The 25,090-nt window shown below is 44.0% G+C and overlaps 1 protein-coding gene across 1 annotated transcript in view; it reads right to left on the minus strand.

Annotated features, from left to right (window-relative positions):
• Positions 1-25,090, minus strand: part of Soat1 (sterol O-acyltransferase 1) — a 45,102-nt gene that overhangs the window by 13,697 nt on the left and 6,315 nt on the right. Inside the window, exons 2-5 of the mRNA XM_032915171.1 lie at positions 23,798-23,908; positions 16,088-16,146; positions 3,571-3,722; positions 939-998 (exon numbers count right to left, since the gene is read on the minus strand). Of these exons, the coding sequence (XP_032771062.1) occupies positions 939-998; positions 3,571-3,722; positions 16,088-16,146; positions 23,798-23,900 (374 nt within the window). The 5' untranslated portion in view covers positions 23,901-23,908. The remainder of the gene's footprint in view (positions 1-938; positions 999-3,570; positions 3,723-16,087; positions 16,147-23,797; positions 23,909-25,090) is intronic.

Here is a 25,090-nt window from a genome sequence, read left to right on the forward strand (position 1 = left end):
TTTTTTTATTTTTATTTTTTTCATTTTTCGGTTGTTTGTTTGTTTTGCTTTTTGGAGACAAGCTCTCCTAACAATGCAGTTCTTATACTACTCCTTTATGTAAGAAGCCTGTATTTTTCTCCAGATGTAAATTTAAGAAGATCTCTCTCTTGAAACTGTAACACAACCCCGTCTCAACACAAACAGAATTTAAAAGGCTCTACCTTCTTGTCAAGGTTAGGAAGAACATACAAACTTCCCTTATTCAGTAAATTTTCATAAGCAAGGTTCATTTTTAAACAAAGGCCCATTCTGGCACATGAAATAATTTTCACCAACCTACTATTCTGACGGGGTAATCCCAATGAACACAATGGCAAAGAAGAGACAGCTATCTCCCACCTAAAGTGCACCTTCTGTTTTTGGTTCATAAGTCAGTACAATCCACTCATAGCATGCAATATTAAAGAAATTAGGCCAGTGGTTCTCAACCCCTCTAGCAGGGATCACCTAAAACCATTGGAAAACACAGATAGTTACATTAAAACTATCAAGAATCTTACTCATAAAAATGAGGTGGGAAAACACATGGACATATTAAGAAGTCAGCAATTCTAAAACTCTCTCCAAGTGGATTCTACGCTACCCCTCTGGATAAACAATTCTTTGTAGCACAATTTCAAAGAATCTGTCAAAGGACAGAGAACTGTTTTTCTATCTTTTCCAGAGAAGCCAGATAGAGAACCAGAAGATAAATAAGAAGGAATACAAAAACATCAAAGTTCATCATTTATATGAATTTGGGACAGTAAAAAGGTGGATGGATGGATGGATGGATGGATGGATGGATGGATGGATGGATAAACAGTCAAAATGAGCAGAGATTCTATAAATCAGGACAGTATTTTTTTTTTCTTCCCACATTAAACTTATAATTAACAAAAGCAATTATCACTCACTCTAAAAGAGACCGCCTTGAAATAAATATCTTCCCTTGTTCTGGAGGTGCTCTCAGATCTCTGGAAAAGAAGAAAAGTCACAACAAAACACAGTGTAAGAAACTTAGTCCCGTGAGCGAGGGGAGCTTGCTCACAAGCGCTGTGCTGGCTAACCAACAGTACTGAGCTCCTCCCTCCCCTCGGGTCGCCCCACATGTGACAGTGAACTCAAGTGTGTGACTGATACCTATTTAGGGAGGACCTACATCAGATACCTAACTAAAGCCCCAGACTTTCTATCCAGCCTCCCTGGAAAGTCAGTCCTATATCACCCATCCTAAAAGCCTCGGAGGGATGCAGGGTCCCCACCTTGCACACTGCTGAGGGATGATGCAGGGTCCCCACCATACTGCACACTGCTGAGGGATGATGCAGGGCCCCACCATACTGCACACTGCTGAGGGATGATGCAGGGTCCCCACCATACTGCACACTGCTGAGGGATGATGCAGGGTCCCCACCATACTGCACACTGCTGAGGGATGATGCAGGGTCCCCACCATACTGCACACTGCTGAGGGATGATGCAGGGTCCCCACCGTACTGCACACTGCTGAGGGATGATGCAGGGTCCCCACCTTGCACACTGCTGAGGGATGATGCAGGGTCCCCACCATACTGCACACTGCTGAGGGATGATGCAGGGCCCCACCATACTGCACACTGCTGAGGGATGATGCAGGGTCCCCACCATACTGCACACTGCTGAGGGATGATGCAGGGTCCCCACCTTGCACACTGCTGAGGGATGATGCAGGGTCCCCACCATACTGCACACTGCTGAGGGATGATGCAGGGCCCCACCATACTGCACACTGCTGAGGGATGATGCAGGGTCCCCACCATACTGCACACTGCTGAGGGATGATGCAGGGTCCCCACCATACTGCACACTGCTGAGGGATGATGCAGGGTCCCCACCGTACTGCACACTGCTGAGGGATGATGCAGGGTCCCTACCATACTGCACACTGCTACTGGTGTGTCCTCCACACCATCGTGATGCTTGCCTACTTTTTACATTTCATTCGATTTTTTATTTAGGAGAGGGTGGCACGTGTATGTGGTCAGAGAATAACTTGCAGGAGTCAGTTCTGTCCTTCCTCCATGTTAAAGCAAGGATTGAACTCAGGCTTGGCAGCAAGTATCTTCTGCCCAGAAGTTGATGGCGCTTTTCTCAGTGGCGAAGAACTTACACCAACTCCTAACAGCCTCCTGATCATATCAGCTGCACACTGCTGAGGGATGATGCAGGGACCCTGCATCATCCCTCAGCAGTGTGCAGTATGGTGGGGACCCTGCATCATCCCTCAGCAGTGTGCAAGGTGGGGACCCTGCATAAAAACTCACATTTTAGCACCCTATATACCGTCTTACTTTGGGCACAGCTGTTGGCTATTGCTTCTTAAAATCCTTCTCCAGGAGACACTGGCAGAGATCCCAGAACAGCAAATTAGCACTTATTAAGCCACTGATACCTTCCCTCTTATTTTTGGTGACTGAACAAAATGGAAAAACACATCCTAACTACAGGGCACTTTATACAAGTACACACCGAATAAACTGTAACAGGTATGGAATGGCATGGTTAAAAGCCAGACTCTGGGTTAAATCCCCAGTGTGAGATCTTACAGATTGTTGCAGATAGCTATAGTGTCAACCACACAATGAGGGGCTTGGCTCAAGAGCTTATGTACACATGCTATATGATGGCCATTCTGTATGCATCCAGGGCATACTGGAGGGCTGGAGAGATGGCTCAGTGATTAAGAGCACTGACTGCTCTTCCAGAGGTCCTGAGTTCAATTCCCAGCAACCACATGGTGGCTCACAATCATCTGGTTTGGCACCCTCTTCTGGTGTGTCTGAAGACAGAGACAGTGTACTCATATTCATAAATAAATAATTCTTAAAACCCTCATACTAGGCCAGTGTGCTGGCTTAGCAAGTAAAAGTACTTGTCACCAGACCTGACAGCCTTAGTTCAATATGAGACCCACATGGTGGAAAGAGAGAACTGACTATCAAAACCTGTCCACTGACATGTACACTGTGATGGTACGCCTCTACATATACATACATACATGCATGTATATGTACACAGTAAATGAAAGTAAAGAAATTTAAGACTATGATAATAAATGAACAGAGGTTGGGGATTTAGCTCAGTGGTAGAGCGCTTGCCTAGCAAGCGCAAGGCCCTGGGTTCGGTCCCCAGCTCTGAATAAATAAATAAATAAATAAATAAACAAACAAACAAACAAACAAACAAACAAACAGAATTCCATACTAAGAAGAGAAAAATCTTTAACCCTAATACTTGGGAGGCAGAAGCAGGCTCTGTGAATTTGAGGCCAGTCTGGTCTACAGAGAGTTCTAGGCTAGCCAAGGCAATATAGTAAGAGTCTAACTCAGAAAATAAAATGAAATGAAATGAAGTAAAAAAAAGTGATGAGACCCATGACGGGGATATCGACCGCTCTCCACGTCTGGCCGCCACGCTGTGAGGGAGTAGGTCTACACTGAGAGACATGGCCGCCAGGCTGTGAGGGAATAGGTGTCTACACTGAGAGACAAGTGCACACATACTTACTTGGCTCTGTGGTTGTTTTTCATTTCTTCAAGAATGGAGAAGGTCGTGAGCGCACACCCGCCATTGTCCAGAGATGCAGACTTTTCAATGAGGTTGGTCACAAAGTCATCAAAGTGACACCCAACTTCCTTCAGAAACAGTGGCTTCAGCTCCTTGAGGTTTAAAACAAATAAAGGGAAATGTCGTCAGCACATGTTTGTGGGTTGTCAGTGTTCCTCTGAAGGGATGAAGGAATCCTTAGACAGAGCTGCTTCAACAGGAAGCTCACAGATGGACATGGCTACTGAAAACACAGGAATAATGCATGCCCCATTAAAAATGAATGCCCTCCACCTTCCTCCTCTCTTTCCCCTACAGATAGGATCTCATGTAGCCCAGGCTGGCCTCAAAGTTGCTATGTAGACAAAAAGCTGACCTTGATCAAAAATCAGTGCATCATATCTATATTATGTAATTACCATGTGTTTCCCTAAAGAAATCCCTTTGCCCTGAGTTCCTACAATTTATATTCTAAATAACTTTTTAAAATGAGTTATCTTATTTTACATGTTTTGCCAGCATGTATGTAGGTATGCATGTATTGTGTGTGTGTGTGTGTGTGTGTGTGTGTGTGTGTGTTTGTGTGCATATGCACACACATATGTATGCACCAAGTGCCTGCCTAGTGTCTGTGGAGGTCAGAAGAGGACTTCAGATCCACTGGAACTAAGTTACAGATGGTTGTGAGCTGCCATGTGGGTGCTGGGAACCAAGTCCCAGTCCTCTGCAAGAGCAATGAGTGCTCTAACCACTGAGACATCTCACTCTGTACCCTATCTATGTTCTTACAACATTTATTCCTACATTCCGTAACTATGTACTTAGCTAATCATAAAACATGAATATATGTGTACATAGCTATACATTTAAATATTGACACACATAATTATCAAACTTAAAGAGTGTTTGTACATTTATATATAAATCCATCTTATAAAAATACATATGTAGGGCTGGAGAGATGGCTCAGTGGTTAAGAGCACTGACTACTCTTCCAGAGGTCCTGAGTTCAAATCCCAGCAACCACATGGTGGCTCACAACCATCTGTAATGGGATCTGATGCCCTCTTCTGGTGTGTCTGAGGACAGCTCCAGTGTACTCATATATAATAAATAAATCTTTTTAAAGAACACGTATGTAGAACCATATGAAGTGGTGCATACATGTAATGGAAACACTCAGGAAACAGAAACAGGAAGATCCTCTGTCAAAAAAAAAATCCACCATAAATAAAAGTGTATAGGTTGGGGATTTAGCTCAGTGGTAGAGCGCTTGCCTAGAAGCGCAAGGCCCTGGGTTCGGTCCCCAGCTCCGAAAAAAAGAACCAAAAAAATAATAAAAAAAAAAAAATAAATAAAAAGTGTATAAAATTGCTATTGTTTTGGGCCTCCAGCTATTCTTGACTTTTTAGAGCTTTATTTATTTATAATATATACAGTGTTCTGCCTGCATGTATACCTGCACACCAGAAAGGGACAGCAGATCTCTCATTACAGATGGTTAGGATCGACCATGTGGCTGCTGGGAATCGAACTCAGGACCTCTCGAAGAGCAGCCAGTCTGAGCCATCTCTTCACCCTGATCTTAATATTTTAAGACAAATACTTCCAGTCTTTGAATATATTTATAAGTAATGAGTATATTTTTTTTCAGGTAATATGCTATGAGTTTGAGACCAGCCCAAGGTACACAAGTGAGCTATAGAATAGCATAGGCTGCTAGAATGCTCTCATGGGAGATCCGGTTGGAGATAATAAGACCTGCCTCTACCTCCCAAGTGCTGGGATTAAAGTAATGTGCTACCAAAAGGCCCTAAAATAAAACTTTTTAGAGAGTAAACATTTTGTCCTGTGGAAGGAGAATTCAGAGAAAGAAGGGGCAGGATCCTTTGATCCCATCCAGTGCTAGGACAAATTCTGGGCAGTGAGGCACTAAATAATGACAAACCCAGGACCCTGTCCTTGTGAAAGTTACAGTGCAGCAATGCCCTTGGTACATTCCAGAAACAACAGGAATGGAGTTCTTCATTGTTGAAACAGACAAGTACTAAGAGCTGAAGTCAGGAACGAGAAGAAAGGTGCAGGGGACAAGCCATGAAAGGCTTCGGCACAGCATTACCTAGGCTAGGAGGTAAGCTTCACCCTTTCCCCTGGCATTAAAGGAGAAGCCCAGACTCTTAGACATACTAAAGGTTTCCAAGCCTCTCTCTTGGCCAGCTTTCCTCACATCCTGCCTGCCACCAATGTGACACACCTAGGTACCAAGTTAAAGGGAATAAAAGCATGAGGGCTTGTTAAAGCCATACAAACCAGTAAGGACTGCTCCAGTCAGGCCTCAGTCTGTATCAGCTGAATAATGGCCCTCTTAAGTTACAGGATGGGGAGGCAGTCACCAAAGGGCTCAGCAGGCAAAAGTGTTCCTTCTCTTCTAGTGCAAGCTTGACAACCTAAGTCTGACTCCCCCAGAGCCCTAGGTAGAAAGAGAGCATTGACTCCCCTGACCTCCTGATGTATGCTGTAGCACACAATTGTCACACACACACACATACACACACACTCACACGTGTCACACACAAAATAATAGTAATTTTAACTAATCAGTCTTTTATTTTTTCTTCTTTAAGACAAAAAAAAAAAAATCCTGCTATGTAGCCCACGTTATCCCCAAATTCAAGGCATTCCTCCCACCCTAGCCTGAATACAGAGAACAGGCATGTGCAGCCACACCTAGCCATGACACATCTAACTCCACATCCATCACGTGCCTACAGGTAAGTAAGTGTAGAACCTTTGCCTGTGTCTAACAATGAGGGAAAGCACAGTGCCACACAAAACGACAGCCCTGAGTAACAGGACAGCACGGACAGCAGGAGAAGGAACTTACAGGCACCCACGGTGACAGCCAGTGTGAAACAGAAGGCTTCCAGTTTCCTCTGCCACCCCAAAGGGCACACGAGGCATTTCAACAGGATTAACTCCTGCCTTTTACTCCCCCTGAGCTCAAATGTGTGATCCCAGACAAGCAAATCAGTAAACGCTGCTTCTTATACACAGCACTGGGATCAGGGCCTAACATGTTCATGCCTTCATGTCTTTCTTTCACTGAGGAACTAAAGACAGCAAAGCTGCTGCCAGTGGGACTCAGGAAAACTCCTTTGTGGTGACCACAAAGTTTTTTATCTATTTTTTTTTTTTCTTTTCTTTTTTCCAGAGCTGGGGACCGAACCCAGGGCCTTGCACTTCCTAGGCAAGCGCTCTACCACTGAGCTAAATCTCCAACCCCGTAAGTTTAAAAAAAAAAAAAAAAAACTCCATTCAAAAATCCCCAGAGAGGACACTAGTGACTACTTACACGTCACCCCCTCTATGAAGGGAGCAGAAAGACGCCTAACAGAGAGGTCCTCTGCCTTCTAAGTTCTCCAAGCACATCAAAGTGCTGTTGTTATTAGAATTCAAAATGTGAGCACGGGCGAGTCGGAATAAAGCCGTAGGACCCTGAAGGGACTTGGCGTTAGAGGAGGCTTGACAACTGACAGCCTCTCAGATGTGCACCTGCTCGTACTGATGTCACTCACTAGTGGACCCTGCGGGATGCAGATGCAGAGGGAGAAGAAAGAAACGGACTAGAAAATGAAGGTGTTTAGATAATCTAACAAGCACCCCAGCACTCGGGAGACTGAGGCAGGAGGATTGCTGGCCATTCTGTATGCATCCAGGGCATCCTGGGCTACAGAATAAGACCCTGTTTCACAGCAACAGAGACCAAAAGAACAGAAACCCAGGAGGAAACGCACTGTGTGCCGGAGCTCCCGGGAACCCTGTGGTAAACGAGCTGTGGAAGGAGCTCACCTGAAAGACTCCAAGAATAGAGAACAACAAAGACCTGAGGTGAGGGACCTACACAACGAAAGCCCAAGTGCTCAGGGTGGGGCAGACGAACGGGTAGGATGGGCTGACATCTTAGGCAGATTTACAAACATGCTCAGATCCACAACTCAGAGAGCAGCTCCTCCCGAAAGAAGCTATGTTGGACTGGGTGCTGAAATAAGAAAAGAGTTTGGAGATGCATAAAATAACTCTTTCAAAGGCTGGAGAACTACTTTTCAGTAGGCTGGGAGAAGAAACACAGAGCAAACCAATCAGGGCCCCACTTTTTAGCACCTCAAAACCCCCTATGACTTAATCACAATCCCTTCAAAGCTGACTTTAAGACAGATTATGCTGACTGCAGGCCTGTAATAGTCTGGGAATTGTTTGTTCCTCTGACTCAGTGCCTGGCTCAGCACAGAGAACCCTTCAACCTCACAGCGGCATGGAACAGAAACCCGATCTTTCTAGACAAAACAAGCAACATAAGGAACAGGGAAGGCGGGGTCCTGGGTTGACTGTTCCACGACTCCCTGGGTCTAGCCTAGGTTCCGGGTTGATGACTCACTCCAGTGACTCCCTGGGTCTAGCCTGGGTTCCAGGTTGATGACTCACTCCAGTGAGTCCCTGGGTCTAGCCTGGGTTCCAGGTTGATGACTCACTCCAGTGACTCCCTGGGTCTAGCCTAGGTTCCGGGTTGATGACTCACTCCCGTGACTACCTGGGTCTAGCCTGGAAAGTTGTTCCTGGTTCTTTTCCTTCATTACTTACCTCCATTTGAAAAGCTTTTAACTCTTTTTCCTGTTTGCCTTCCCAGCTTTTAATGTCTCTGTTGGTTATTTTTGGTGTTTTGAAGCAGTCTTATTCTCTAGCCCAGATTGACCTCAAACTGGAGGTGACCCTCCTGCCTCAGCCTCCTGAATGCTGAGCTTACAGGCACTTGATGCCATGTCCAGCTGAATTCTACCTCTATTTGTATATTATGCATCCAGCACTCAAGAGAAGTCACTTAAGTGACTGTGTAATTTCCAGACAACCGGGGAACCAGCCAGTACTAAAGCTTTCCTATACACACTCCAGCTGGTCTGATTCAATCTTTGCTATAAAGACTGTAGAAAGTGGCTATTAAAAACAAAACAAAGCCAGGCGGTGGTGACACAGGCCTAAACCTAAGCTATAAAAAAGTCGATTGAAGAGCTGGGGCTGCAGCTCTCTGACAGATCTTGCTGAGCGGGACAAGGCTCTGAGCTCCATCCCTAACCTGGGGTTGGGAGGGTTAGTTAAAAGAAGCAGGCAGTGCTCGCTTCAGCAGCACCTACACTAAAACTGGAACACTTCGCAAATTCATGAAGCGTTCCATATTAAGAAAAAAAAAGAAGAAGAAGAAGAAGAAGAAGAAGAAGAAGAAGAAGAAGAAGAAGAAGAAGAAGAAGAAGAAGAAGAAGAAGAAGAAGAAGAAGAAGAAGAAGCAGGTACAGCAGTGTATGCAAAATCCCAGAACTTGTCAACAGCCGCATTGGGGGAAACCTGGGTTCATACACCCTCAGACTTCATTACACTACATTGCTCTCCACCAAACATTATCTGAAATAATTTCTCTATATATGATCAGGACTATAAACAAAACAAAACAACCCAGAATTGCAGGAAGGAAAAAATACAAAATATCAATGTGTATGGGAGGCAGAGATAGGTGGGAGGTGGATCTCTATGAGTCTGAGGTCAGTCTGGTCGATATAGAGAGTTCCAAGATCTCCTGAGACTCTACTTAAAAAAGTATACAATATACACTTGTAGCCCGAAAATGGCTGGTAATCTGAGAAGGAAGGCCTCACTCAGGTTGGAATGGCAGATGATCTAATAAAAGGGCAGGCCTTATGTAGGTTAAGTCAATCCCAAGCATTTTGTCTGAAAGTGAAAACCTAATCGTGGTGGTACAGGACAGTAGTCCCCATGCACAGGAAGCTAGAGCAGGAGGACTGCTGCAGGATTGAGACCAGCCGAGGTTTGAGAGCGCGGCTGTGGACGCAGAGGTGTAGAATGTTCACCTAACGTCCAGGAGGCCTGGGATTTGCTCTTGGCACAGCATAAACCACACGTGGTTTGTCAGCCTGACATTCCACCATCCTTAGGGTGGAATGTCAGAAGGATCAGAAGTTCAAGGTCATCCTTGGCTACAGACTTGAGCCCACCTGAGACAGAGACCTCACATCAAAATTCACACTGGGCTATCAAATCATAGTCTATATAATATTCTTAATCAGTCCACACTAAGTCAAAACATATTACCACCTTAATCCTCCACTTAAATATCCTATTCATCTTTACCTTCTAAATGTTTTGTTAGTTTGTTTAGTATTGTTAAAGACAGGGTTTTACTATGTAGCCCAGGCTAACCCTGAACTTGAAATGCTTCCGCCTAGCGAGTGCTGGGATTGCAGGTGTGTGCTACCACACCCAGCTACCAAAGGTAGGTTTTATTTTCTTGTGTTTTTTCCATCTACCTCCGTCACTTCACTAGCTTTGTAAAGATCCTAGAAAACTAGAAAAGCAATAAGAATATATTCCACACAGTCAACCAATGAGACACCCATACAAAGAACTATAAGGACACTTTAAGATCACTTCAAAATATATAATAAAGCACAAAACCTTAAGACGCTATGCAAACTGTGCACACAGCCATGCACACATATGCGTGTATGTGCATGTGTGTTCGCTCTCCCTATATAGACAGACGCAAACTTGCACAATCTGCCTACATGGAACCGTGTGTACTACAGAAAAAGGAAAACAAATGGTGAGGAGGAAATGAGCCAAGACATTATCTCCTGGTGGTAGGCATTCAGTTGGTAGCTATTTCTTTTTATGTTTCTGCAGTGAGCCTATACCACATCTACAGTGAGGAAAAAAATGGATAATAAAATATATTCCTCCCGCTCGCAAAACCAATTGGTGTGGAAATAGAACATTAAGATAAAATCTTAAATTGTGGATATCTTTTATTAGTAAAAGTGAGTTATATAACCAGAAGAGAATCAGACTGTCCTCTCTGTGGTGGTTTTGCCGTTTGCACTGTTTTGAGACAGGGTCTCAAATGACAAACTTGATACCTCCTCCTCCTCTCTCCATTACACACGAGCTTGGATAATTAATGAGTGCATGTCATCATGCCCCGGTCTCTTCTCAGTTTTTATAGTCTATCTAATCCAGATGACGCTGTTTTTTGTGTGGTACTAAGATTAAAAAGCTTCCTCTCCAGACTTGACACATGTCACAAACACAGTCCTCAACCTCACTGGGCCTTTAGTCCAGGCTGGGCTACATGAGACTGTCTTCCCAGGAGGGGACGGTGAGGGCAGGGGAGAGGGAGAGAGGGAGGGAGAGGGGAGGGGAAGGGGATGGAGGAAGAAGAGGGAGAGAGGGAGAGAACATAAATTATACAGACAGCCCACTGTATCTATTCCAATTTCAGAGATATTAAATAGAACGTATGGAAAAAATATTCCTCAGTCAGGGTCATGTAACTCATTATCCTTTGACTAATTTTGATGTTTTGGCTTCATTAACCAAAAAACAGAGCAATAGGCAAGGTAAGCCTGCAATCCCAGCACTGAGGCTGAGGCAGGAGGACTACCTCAAGCTTTAAGCCAGCCTGGGCTCCAAGCTAGGATCCTGCTACAAGGTAAAATCCTGTCTCAAAAATAAAATAAAATAAAAAATCTAAAACCCCCACAAAATAATAAAATAGAGTTCCCCAACAAGTCTTCAACAGCTCTAAAGTTGGGGAAGTCCTTCTCACGGACACCACCTGACCCACACTACCTGTCACCCACTTTGTACAGTGCATGAAGTACAAGGACAGAATGCCATGAAGACCACTGGGCCAGTGAAGTGGCCCAGTGTTAGTGTCTACACTAAACATAGACGGGGTCCTGCGAGTCTGCACTAAACATGGACGACTCATCTTTATCTGGAATGCTGAACATTCCCAAGGGCAGGGACTTTCTAGTCTTTTTAAATGATGAAACAAAAAGACCAATGACCCAACTTTCCCAAATTCTCCCAGGTAGACTAGAGTGTGGTCTGTGTGTGTTTAAATAAAACGAGAAAGGGAATTCAGAAGAATGTAAGCAGACCTGCACAGTCAAATAGAAAGTGAGGTTTGACCTCTGACTGAAAGACAGGGGCACAAAGAAAAAGGGATCGTTATAGCAGAGGTGTTGGAGATCAAATCCAGGGTTCCATGCATGTTAGGAAGACACTCTACCAGGCAAGCCACACCCTAGCCTACAACTGCAGATTCAAACACATTTATGTCAAACCACATATCATTTCATTAAATGGAGGACTACAGAATAAATGCAGGAAACGACTGCAGGGCTCTGTAATCAGAACGAAACCAGACGGGGAAGGTTGCCAGTGAAGGCCTGCCCGAGCTGGAGTTGAGTTCAAGGTCAACTAGTCAGACACCTCAAGGGAGAGAGCATGTGAGTCCCTTCGCTTTCTCCCCTATACCTCAGTCTAACTGTAGGCTAAGAACTCAGGAGGACAAAACGTGGGATGAGCTAGAATTTGAGGGTTATGGTGCACTGTCTTGATTGGTGGAGGAATAAAGTCGAAGCAAGCAGGTAAAAAGAGATACACCAACATGGGCATGAAAGGGAGGAAAACGTACAATGTAAGGCCAACTTTCCAATGACCTTTTCCATTGCTCCCCAGTAGAGCATAAATAACATCAAAGGACTGAGCGACAGTGTGGGTTGTCTGTCCCACACCACTGTTCAGACGGGTGCCCACCCTTAACAGCAGGGAAGATGTCCTATAACCCTAAAGCTTGTCCTACACTCATTAATTAGTGCTGTGGGCTAAGTCCCTGCCCACCTCCTCAACTGCTTTCTCTTCATTCATTTCTTTATCCTTCGCATTCCTGATGGCCAAACCAAGGAACTTTGCATTTACTTATGCATTTATTGTATGTATGGGCACTTAAGTGTCACAGCACAAATGAGGTTTGAGGACAATTTTAGGGGATCAATTCCAAAATTCCAAATTCCCAGATGGATTCTGGGGATTGAATTCAAGCTGTTGACTGGGTGGCAAGAGCCTTTATTCATCAAGGCTCCTCGAAGGTCCCAGAATTTAGTAGTTTTATTCATGAATACATGAAAGAGATAGAGTACTCTTTTTTAAAAAGCTTTTACCTGAGCAGGGTAGCTCAGAGTAGTAATTTCACTCTGAGGCTGAGGCAGGGGGATTTTGAGTTCAAGCCCAGTCTGAGCTGCATAGCAAGAGCTTGTCCCAGAATAATAAAATCAAGCTTAAAAAGTTACTTGTGTGCTGGTTTGAACAGGTATGGCCTCCATAGCTTTGTGTGTTTGAATGCTTGGTCCACAAGGAGTGGCACTATTAGGAGGTGAGGCCTTATTGGAGTAGGTGTGGCCTTGCTGGAGGAAGTGTGTCACTGTGCAGGGTGGGCTTTGAGATGTCCTATGCTTAAGCTCTGCCCAGTGTGGAATTCAGTCTCCTGCCTACCTTCAGATGTAGAACCGTCAGCAACTTCTCCAGCACCATGTCTGCCTGCTTGCTGCCATACTTCCTGACATGATGACAATGGACTGAAACTCTGAACCTGTACGCCAGCCCCAATTAAATGTTTGCCTTTCTAAGAGCCTTGGTCATGGTGTCTTTTCACAGCAATGAACCCCTAACTAAGATAGCTTGGATCTGTGGAACTTCGCCCACTTCTGTGCTCTTCCTGAGTCCCCTTCTCCCCTCACCTCTACTTCCCTCTCCACATTCTTTCCCCTGTGGATTTGGGAAACTGTATGAAAATGTTCCTGCCACTTCAGCTTTTTCTTTTCTCTTATGGAAATCTTTATCATACTTCGGTAAATACTCAGGGAAAACAGATCTGCCCATTACTCACTGTAGTCCAGCCTATGACGCTAACTTATACTGGGGTTAATTTTAGCAATGCAGTCGAACTTCATTCTACTTCTGTTTTATTATTCTGCATGAATGGGGATTCTGCCTGCATGTACTTCTGTGCATTGCACGGATGCAGTGCCATTGGACACTGGTTTGACAAGGCCAGTGGATCCCCTGGGACTGGAGTTACAGAGTTTATGAGCTGCTACAGACATGCTGGGGGTCAAACTCGTGTCTTCTGGAAGACCAGCCTGTGCTCTTACCCACTGAGCCATCACTCTAGGCCCCAACGCCATTCTTAAGTTGATTCACTTAAAGTATGGCACCCAGTGACCTTTTTAAAAGACTTTTTTTTTTTTTTTTTTTTTTGAGCTGGGGACCGAACCCAGGGCCTTTGCGCTTGCTAGGCAAGCGCTCTACCACTGAGCTAAATCCCCAACCCCAAGACTTATTTTTTAAGTGTATGTATGTACAGACATGTGTATGTATGTGCATCACATGTATGCCAGGGACCATGGAGACCAGAAGAGGAAGTCAGATCCCCTAGGAGTTAGAGGTGGTTATAAGCTGCCTGGTATGAGTCCTGGGAGATCAAGTGCTCTTAACCACTGACCAATCTCTCCAGCTCCACATCTTTTTAGACAAGGTCTGCTATGTAGCCCAGGCTGGTCTTAAAGTCAGAGAAATCCTCCTGTGTCAGTCAACCGCTCAATTGCTGGGATTTCATATTACAGGCATGTATATGCTACCTACCTAGGCTGGTAGGTAAGTCTTTAAGCAGGCCCTTACATTGGGACAATGATGTACTAGTTAGGAAAGACAGTGTCTGGACCAGCAAGATGCCTCAGCAGGTAAAGGCAGCTGCTATCACACCTGGTAACCCATGTGCAAGCCCTGGGACCCACCTGATGGAAGGAGCTATCCTCCAACCTCCACACTCATGTGAGCACAGGGGTACACACACACACACACACACACACACACACACACGCATGCACATAAAATAAAAGTGTAATTGAGCAACTTTTTTGAGTGCCACTTTATAAAACAGCTCAGTAGACATCACAAATATACTTAGTGTATTCCTAAGTGGGTTGCAACACCACTGGAGTCACAAGTCAGATATTTACATTACAAGTCACAACAGTAGCAAAACTACAGTTATGATGAAGCAAAGGAAATAATTTTATGGCTGGGGATCACCACAACATGAGGAACTGTATTACCAGGTTGCAGCATTGGGAAGTTGAGAACCACAGCCTTGATGTGTGGAAAATGATCTATTAATGCTAAGCATTAAAGTTTAATAAGATCATAGGGTCTTGTACTAATATTCCTAATGACAGCACCATCCAAGGCTCAAGAAAATGCAGTGTTTCCAACAAATTAAAATGAAAGAGAATGACATCCTCCCGGCGTAGGTGACTAAGACTAAAACCGGTCCCTGGATACTGAGCCTAACTTCCATTTTGTCAGTGAACTTTGCTACTGATCTCATCGAGAAGGGACACGTTTAACACAGTCAAAACAAAATCATGCATGTTTAGAAAACTTAACGATGATGCTGAGCCTATATGATTCATAGGACAGTCTGTCCACATTTAAAATGGCTTCATACTTGTGTGTTTAAAATTATTTCTCCTTCCCTGACAGGTAATTAGCTTCTAAACTCAGTACATTTAATATGAACAGATGTAGTAAGAACCACAGCAGGTGTTTTCACAATGCACTCATGCGCACACCTGCACACTCACAACTGCACACTCATACCTGCACACTCACACCTGCACACTCACACCTGCACACTCACACCTGCACACTCTCACCTGCACACTCACACCTGCACACTCTCACCTGCACACTCACACCTGCACACTCACACCTGCACACTCACACCTGCACACTCTCACCTGCACACTCTCATGCACACCTGCACCAGCTGCTCTCAAGGTTCACCACTGCAAAGATTTGCTTGTAAAAGCCAGATATGACAATGATGGACTGAACTGAAGAGAAGGGCAAGGTGCATTCTTATGTGGGATGACAAAGGGACATCTTCTTTTCCTGTTCACAGCAAGATCTCAGCTTATAAGACAGGCAAGTAACTCTTTAACGAGTAGGATGAGGTGGCAGACACTTGTAATTCCACACCGGATTAAGGCAGGAGGAGCTACAGTTCCAGGCCTGAACTAGGACTAGGACTCTCAACAAATTAAAAATAAATAAAAACAAAGATGGGGAGTTGGGGATTTAGCTCAGTGGTAGAGCGCTTGCCTAGGAAGCGCAAGGCCCTGGGTTCGGTCCCCAGCTCCGAAAAAAAAAAACAAAAAACAAAAAAAAAAAAACCACAAAGATGGGGCTGGGCCAGTGAGATGGCTCAGCTGGTAAAGGTGGGTGATCCAAGACTGGCAACCCCAGGACTCACATCAGAAAGAAGAGAACTGACTCTGGCAAGCTACTGTGTGCCCTCCACACATGTGCTCAACACATACACACAACAACAGCAATAAAATAAAGCAAAAAGCAGAGGGTGAGGATCAGGAACTCCAGGTCAGTCCTGGGCTACGTGAGCAGTTGTCTAAAAAATAAAATAAAACCTAACTAAATAAATGAGGAATATTTACATGTTACTTTACCGAAAAACAAAAAACAAAAACAAAAGGACAAAAAGGATTCTTACCTCCGCCTCTGCCGCTAACTGCCTCTTCTTGGCTATCAACTGTTTCATGGTAATGTGACCTACGGGAAATAGAAATAATTGGATGTTTAAAACCAAGCCTTAAGTTGATTACCCAGCAGCAGTAAACCATTAAGTTGAAAGCAAGCAAACAGAAAGGCCAGTGCAAACATCATGGTGCAAACACAACAGAGCCCTTCAGATAGGAAGCAGGGCGGTCTAGGACTTAGTGTACTGTTATGCGTCCATTTCTGGCAAGGTGAGAAATTAGGTCCCAGAACAGGCCTTCACTTGAGACTATGAAGATCCTGAATAAAATATTAAGAATGAAAAAACTTGCTTTTGAGGCTCATTGCTGGGGCTGGAGGGTTTAAGGCTCTGTGGTTGAGTGCTGGCTGCTGCTCTTGCAAAGGACCCGAGCTAGCTCTCAGGACACAAGCAGAAGGTAGCAAAAGGGCAATGTGTCTGTCTCTCCTTCAAAAGACCAGGACAGTCTCCCCTGAAAACTTGCAACACTTCAGTGGATTTTGCAACCTAAACTTTTGTTATCTCACAAACCTCAGAGTGCGTTTGTTTAACACCAAACTCAAGGCTCGTTCCTAGACTTCCAACAGATAAATACAATTCCTCCCGGAAGGTCACAGACTCAGCCAAGGCCGTCTACAGTTCTAACAGAGAGAGTTCTGAGAACAAAGGGGAAGAAGTTCCTCCTGGTTACAAACTATCAGGGCTGAAACAAAGGGGCTCAGGAAAGAAATATTAGACATTAGTAATGCCTTATAAACAATTCATTTATAAACAATTTATGTACACACATGCATACATTTTATGTATGTGTATTTTGTATATTTTATAATGTTTAATTACACACACACAGAATCTCAAATAATAAAGAAAAATTGTTAAGCATATGCTAAAATAATATTTCCAGAAAAAAAATCAAAATAGTAGGAAGACTTGTTAGATTCCTGGGACTTTAACCTTGGTCAAATGTCAAGCTCACACTGCTTTACGATATTTTATTTAATATTCTTTTAGCCAAAAGTCAGATATATACTTAGTTTCTAGGCTAGCAGTTGCATGGTAAATCAGTGTTGTCCAGAGTTGTACTCACTAATTATATAGCCCAGGTTGGCCTCAAACTCACAGTAATCCTTCTGCCTCAGTTTGGATTACCAACACTTGCCAAGTTAAGCTTTGTTTTGTTTTGTTTTCAAACAGTATCTCACATAGCCCAGGCTGGCCATGAACTCCTGATCTGCCTGCATACAGCTCACAAATTGTAGGATTACAGGTGCTAACACCACACCCTGCTAAATAAGGGTTTTTAAAACGTTACAAACTAAGACTTCTAGGTAAGTTGGCAAACTGGAAACTGCCTCTACCACACAGTACAAGTGTCAAAATAAAAACCACAGACTCTGCTCCAAAAAGGAAGCGTTTCTGAAACCCTTCAAGCATGAGAGTCACACGAGGAGTAACAGGACAGGGGACACCTCACGGTTCACCACACCTACCTCATCAAGAGAGTAAACCAGGAAGCCTGGTGAGAAGAAACAGACAGTCTGCCCACAGGCCAGAGCCAACTCCCACAAGCCTTAAACCATCTCTGGTCGCGCTGAAACTGTGACATCTCTGTCGGGACCTTCTCAGCTGCTCCGAGTGAGAGAGCTGGGGTGGGTGCCATCTTAAGAGGAAATCTATTGTTAAAACTGAACTGGGGGGCCCAGTGGTGGCGCACCCCTTAGATCCCCAAACCTTGGAAGGCAGAGGCAGGCAAATCTCTGAGTTAAAGGCCAGCTGTCTACAAAGTGAGTTCCAGGTCTACACAGAGAGATCCTGCCCTGAAAACCAACCAACCAACCAACCAACCAACCAACCCAACTAAAGACACAGAACAAAAAACACCTGGGCTGGGGATGGTAAAGACGCTTCCTGCCAAGACTGAAGACCCGACTTCCCAGAATCCACCTGGTAGGAGGAGAGCTCTGACTCCCAAAACTTGTCTTCCGAGCCCACACACACACACACACACACACACACACACACACACACACACACACACACGCCACAGCACAGTAATGTTGGGGCAGTGGGGAGATGACCGAAGCTTACCTAGAGTTCAAGGCCAACCTGGACTACAGAGTAAGACACCGTTCTCAAGGTAATATGTGCTGTGAGATAGCTCAACCATCTGTCTTCAGTACCTGGAACCCAGAGTGGAACTAAGTTCCAACGCCCAAAGCTGACCTCTGACCTCCACACATGCTGTGGCTGACCTCTGACCTCCACACATGCTGTGGCACATGTACATCATGCACACACAATAAATAATAATAAAAGAGCAAAGGAAAAGCAGGCCCATTCTTTGTGTCTTAATTTAAAAATTAACTTTAAAAACTGAAAAAGAAGATATATAACAGCATATTTGGTTTAGACATAATAGCAAATTACAAAAATAAAATCCTGACTTGAGATGCCATACTTTAAAATAAGCAATAGCTCCTTCTAGCAATCCATTTAGCCCTTGTGACCCAACTATCTTGCACTGTTTTCCTTTAGCAAGTCCTGTGAAGATATTTTACCTTTCTCCCTATCCTACTGTGTGGTGCCACCCTTTACATTGAAACTCACCAGCAATCTATAGAAAGCACAACTATAAGGTGACAAATATGCCATTACCCTGATCTAATCACTGCAAACACTGTCAAGACCTGATCCATACACATAATCAATTACTTCACTGATAACCTATAAAGAATGTATCACACATCAATAATTTAACCAAAACCCAGTGGAAAAAAGCAGGAGTTTGTCCCATTTTTGTTTTCAAACTGAACTGACTCAAAGAAGTGTCATGCTCATTGTCACATGGCCAGTGCATGATTGAACCTAAGGAAAGCCACTTCTTGTGACGTTCCCAACCACACAGCATTGGGACCACTCAAAAACTCAAGCTCGAAGCAAAAGTGCTCTTCCTGGTGGCCGCAGAGTGAGTGCTACATGGTGACAAGTGATTTTGTAGGTTTCGGGTTTTATGAAGAACACTGTCTGCTTGCAGCAAGTACAGATTAGCTAATGCTCAGGCAGTGGCCAGCAAGGTTTTGTTGCTGACTAAAGGCCCGGACTGACTTTAAAATTCTGACTATTGCTGGGAAGAAGGTTACGTGGCTAGGAGCACTCCGTAGAAGACCCGGGTTCAATTCCTAGCCCCTACATGGTAACTCACAACCATCTGTAGCTCCAGTGTCCTCTCCTGACCTCTGTGGATACACACGTGTACACAGATATGCAGGCAAACAAAACACTCATGTACGTAAGCATTTCCTAACCTTCCCATTTCTTTTTCCTAAAACAGACTACTCTCATCCTAGCGTTATCTGCTTGCCAGAAAGAGATGAAAATAAGAGTCATTTGAAAGCTATCTGTGGAGGGCTGGAGAGACGGCTCAGGGGTTAAGGGTACTGACTGACTACTCTTCCGGAGGTTCCATTCTAAGAAGCCACATGGAATTCACAACGGTCTGTAACTCCAGTTTCAGGGGATTTGGCATCCTAACCCAGGCAAAACACCAGTGCACACAAAACAAAAATAAATAACTCTTTAAAGAGAAAATAGGAAAGTCACCTCTAAATCCACAGAATAGTTAAGCTTAGGAATGTTCAGAGTAAGGAGAGGGGGTGTGTGTGTGTGTGTGTGTGTGTGTGTGTGTGTGTGTGTGTGTGTGTGTGTGATATGTTGATTTTCTAACAAGGTCTCAGTTATCTGAGGGTAACCTCAAACTTGCTATGTAAATAAAACCAGCCTTGACCTGCTGCCTCTCCTGCCTCTACCTCTGTAGTAGCTGCACTAGCACATGCACATAACCTTATACACAAAAACAAATAAATAAAATACGTCTTAAAAAAATACCCCAGCAAAATTAAACACTTCAGTAAAGATTGCTTGACAGAGGGAATACATCCCTTGAAGAGACATTTCCAATCAGAAATGTCCGAAGAGGCAGCTGGTCACACACTGGCTTCAGTCCCAGTGCCTAGAAGGCAGAGGCAGATCTACAAGGCTCTACACAGAATTCCAGGACAGCAAGGGCCACAGAGAAACCTTGTCTCGGAGAAACCAAGAAAAGCCATTCAAACAGCACCAGACCAGGCCTAAGAACATAAACTCCTTTCCTAGATATAAATCTACAATTTTCTGGCAATCTCAAAAACACAAGACTATGAAGTTTGTTCACAGTAAAAACAGGTCTTGGCCCGTGGTTTTACTTATCAGACTGTAATTGTACTCAAGGCACCTCCGGAAACCCCATGATCTCATTTACTGGAAAAGAGGAGGGGAAAGTGGCCAAACTCTAAGGACCTCAGTGCCTCGAGATAAGGGTCCTGAGGCACTCCTGGAAGCCCACGCCACACTCAGGTATGTCCCAGCCTCTGCCTCAGCGGCTCTCTCCACTTTGAGTGCTTGCTTTTGACACACAGTCCCACTATGTATCCCTGGCCGGCTTCCCTGTCTCTGCCACATATGCATACAAGTATTTTTTTTTTTTTTTAGTTTTTTTAAAAATAATGTATTTATTCTTATTTTAGGTACAATGGTGTTTTGACTGAATATGTCTGTATTAGGGAATTGGATTCCCCTGGAACAGACAGGAGTTACAGTTATGAGCTGTCATGTGGTTGCTGGGAATTGAACCAGGGTCCTCTGAAAGAGCGGCCAATGCTCTAAACCGCTGAGCCATCTCTCCAGCCCCTAGATTTAGTTTCCTATATGTATGAATGTTTTGCCTGCATGTATGTCTGTGCACTATGTGCATGCCTGGTGCCTGGGATTCTCTAGAACTGGAGTTAGGATGGTTGCAAGTCATTAGTGGGGGCTGAGAGCATGAGTGCTGTTAATTAAACTCTAAGCCATCTCTACAGCCCCACCCCCAGCCCCACCCCCCGCACGCCAATTATTATCTTTTTTGTTTGTTTTTGAGACATGGGCTCAATGTGGGTTCACAGACACCCATCTGCTTCTACCCCGAGCGCTGGGATTTAAAGGCATGTGGGATTTTATTGGTGAAGTATAATGAAGTTAGGCGTCAAAGTTCCTCAGAGCGGTGGTATCTGACCACAAAAAGCAATCGGTACCAATAGCGGTGTCTTTCATATTTCACAACGTGGGGCCTCCCTGGAGAGATTCTGACTCCCACCTCAGGCTGCTGGACTGAATAGTTTCTTCATTCAGAGGTGATTCTCACTCACAGCCCACGATATGTGCCCGCTAAAAGCTGTGTCTCAAGCTGGAAGTGGCGGTCCACAGCCATGATCCCAGCACTGGGAGGCAGAAACCGGAGACTCAAAAGTTCAAGGGCAGTTTTAACTACAGAACAAGTTCCAGCCCAGCCTGGGCTCAGCCTGCCTCGGAAAACAAAAGGGAGGGGTGGGGGGAGGGGTGGGCATCTAAATGAAGAAAAGCTATTTTCTCACATTTTAGAATGTATATACGCTGTATCTCAAATATTTACCTATATATGATCCACCAGGCACCCTATTAAAATGAAATGTTTATTCAACACATATGAGAGGAAGCTACAAGCTCGTAGGCTGGCCTGGCTCTTCAGCCACACTGACAGCCTCCAACGCCCTTGCAATTGAAAGGTCACAGTTTACTCATCCGGACTCCACAGAACATTAAAGCGGGGAAACATTTTGTTTTCCAATCAGCATTACCTGCATGAAGACCAGGAGAGTGACACACTTCTGAATTTAAGCAAAACAATGTAATTTTTTTTAACAGCTGTAGTAAAACCTAGAATTATTACAACTCATGGCGGGGACTCTAGCTCAATGGAATGTTTGCCTAGCAAACAGGACGCCCTGCATAAAAACTGGGCTTGGTGCTGAACGTCCCTCTCTAATCCCTACACTTGGGATACTGAAGCAAAGCGACATAGAAAAACCCTCTTGACAAAACCAAACGGCTTTTTAAAAGCAAAATATAAAGAGAACAATAATATGTGATAATGACGACAGATTTCAATAATCCTTTCTCAGTCTCTAAGAAGTATCATTAAAAAAAAAAAAATAAGTGGAAAACTAATTTGTTTAAATCCAGGCAAAGGAGACACCCCAGACCACAGCAAGACCGTGAATAATGGAAGGAAAGAGGGTGCTTCTCTCCGGGGCTGCCTCATCCCCTTCTCATAGACCTCACTCTCTAGAGCATATTAGAATTCAGCCACATGCAATATGTCATAAATAACTGACTGAGAGTCTGTCAATAAACTAAACAGACTCCTTCAGAGTCCTGGCGCAATCTGGCTGCTGATAGGAAAAGTAGGAAAGGTTAAAGAGAGCCTCTTTATGAAGAGACGTCTGAGGACGCCAAAAACAACTGGTCTCTGGAAATCCTTCCCTATTTGTTAACCAAACAAGTGTCTAGTTTCAAATCCCCACTGGAAGCAAAACTATACAAATGTCATTGCGGAAATAAATATCCTGATGCAATAGATTGGCGTCACGGGGTTGCAAAGCCAAATCTTACCCATAACCCTCAGCCTTAACAAGAGCTATAGTTCACTCTTCATGTATTAAGCAAAAACTGAACGCCCCAATTTTTCCCTCTCCTGATATTTATACATCAGTTCAGACATTGCTCCCTATTCAATGTCATTCATTACATATAAGAATTAGTAACATTATGAGATTACACTTAGCTATAGAAATTCAGTCATGTGACTGTGGTGGTTTGTATATGCTTGGCCCAGGGAGTGGCATTATTAGGAGATGTGGCCTTGTTGGAATAGATATGGCCTTGTTGGAATAGGTGTGTCACTATGGGTGTGGCCTTTAAGACCCACATCCTGGCTGTCTGGAAGCCAGTGTCCTATAATGGCCTGCAAACAAAGGTGTAGAACTGTCAACAACTCCTGACCAATGCCTGTCTGGAGGCTGCCGTGCTCCCACCTTGATGATAATGGACTGAACCTCTGACCCTGTAAGCCAGCCCCCATTTAAATGTTGTCCTTATAAGAGTAACCGTGGTCGTGGTGTCTGTTTATACCAATGAAATGCTAACTAAGACAGTGATTTTTTTTCCCCGTTTTGTTTTGTTTTGTTCTAGTTTGGTTTGGTTATGCTAGGGAACAAACCCAAGGCATCGGTAAATTATATCCCAGACTCATGATTTTGAGGGCTATGCCATTCATGTAACTTGAGGCTCCATAAATGACAAACACATAATATGTATTGATCACTTCTGTAATCAAGGATCCAGCAGGACATTTCAATAATCCCTGGTAGGCTGTGCTGGCTGAATGAATGGGTGATATCTAAAACACAGTAGAAATGTTTGAATTAATTTTTATTTATTTATTTACTCTTATTTTATGCAAGGTTTTGTCTGTGTCTGTGTGCCACATGTATGCAGTGCTCTCAGAGGCCAGATGAAGGCAGCAGATTCCTTGGAACTGGAGTTATAGTTATTAACCACCATGTACATGGGTGCTGGGATTCGAACTTGGGACCTCACCAAAAACAACTGCTCTTAACCACTGAGCCATCTCTCTCTCCAGCTCCTCAGGAAATTAATTAATATGATCTTATTCATGACCAGATATACAAAAGCACCAAAAGGAATTTGTAATAACAAATTACAAGCCCTGTCCTAAATGGTAACCTTGCTCTCTAGTTCACTAATTTACCTCAGAAACACTAAAACCCTTACCATTTCTGTGTGTGTCCAAGAGATTTTTCTGGGCTTCATCTTGCTCAGGATTCTCAGCAGATCTTGACAGCCGGTTTCTCAGCGACATTTCTTCTCCCACCATGGAGCTTCCTAGGAAAGAACAAAGCCAGGAATAAAGATGCTGAGTGTTCCCGCCATGAAGGAGCAATTCATGGACAGGCTATCTGTCCCAACTGATCAGTGCACAGGAAAACATCCTGCACAGCACAAGCGTGCCTAGTAATTATGTATTGATTAAAATCTTGAATAAAATGGGGACCAAAGCTCACAGGTATAATAGCACTTGCCTAATATACATGGCGACACCCTGGATTTGAACCATAGTATCACAAAAGGAGAACCTTAATTTAAAAATTAAAAGCTGGAGAAAAAGTTCATTTGGCTAGTGAATCTCATATCACTACTATGTTTAAAGGAGGCGGAAACTAATAATAATGTGTTGTCTTTCTTTGATTTTTATCTTAATAAGTTTTTTTTAAGACTTATTTATTTATATGAATACACTATTGCTGTCCTCAGACACACCAGAAGAGGGCATCAGATCTCATTACAGATGGTTGTAACCACCATGTGTTGCTGGGAATTGAACTCGGGACCTCTGGAAGAGCATCCAGTGCTCTTAACCACTGAGCCATCTCTCCAGCCCCACCAACCCCATCTTAATCAGTTTTAAGACTTTTCAAGCACAAGATATTGCAACAAGTTTGAAAAAGTCAGCCCCCATCAAAGAGTTGGCTAGTTCCGAGGGCCCTTCTTTTAGACACAGCCCCAATCAAAGGAAAAGGTAACTGAGCAAAGCATTGAGCAGATAAAAACCCAAGATCAGTAGAAGAGCTGACACGGTGGGCCTAGGCCTTTAATCCCAGCAGGAGGTTTTCGTGTGAATTTGAGACCAGCCGGGTCTATCCCAAATTCCAGGACAGTCATTTAGAGATCCTGCTTCAAAACAACAATTTAAAAACAAAACAAAACAAAACAAAAACAAAAACAAAAACAAAAACAAAAACAAACAAACAAACAAAAAACCAGCAGAAGACAAAGACGAGTAACAGACCTAGCCTGAGGTCCCCCACCTTTCCCCAGCCACCATCTGACTGTTCTGCATGCCAGACTGCAGCCCCCATGGCTGAAGTGTCTTCCAAGGCAGCAGACTGGGAAGGGCAATAGCAAAATACACATACAAGGAAAGTCCCCCCTTGGTATACGGGTCGTCCTTTGAGGAGCTGAGTCTGTGGTCACCTGCAGTGCCGTCCACCCACGGTGACTGCCTGA

Source organism: Rattus rattus, chromosome 10 (assembly GCF_011064425.1).
Source record: "Rattus rattus isolate New Zealand chromosome 10, Rrattus_CSIRO_v1, whole genome shotgun sequence".
NCBI lineage: Eukaryota > Metazoa > Chordata > Mammalia > Rodentia > Muridae > Rattus > Rattus rattus.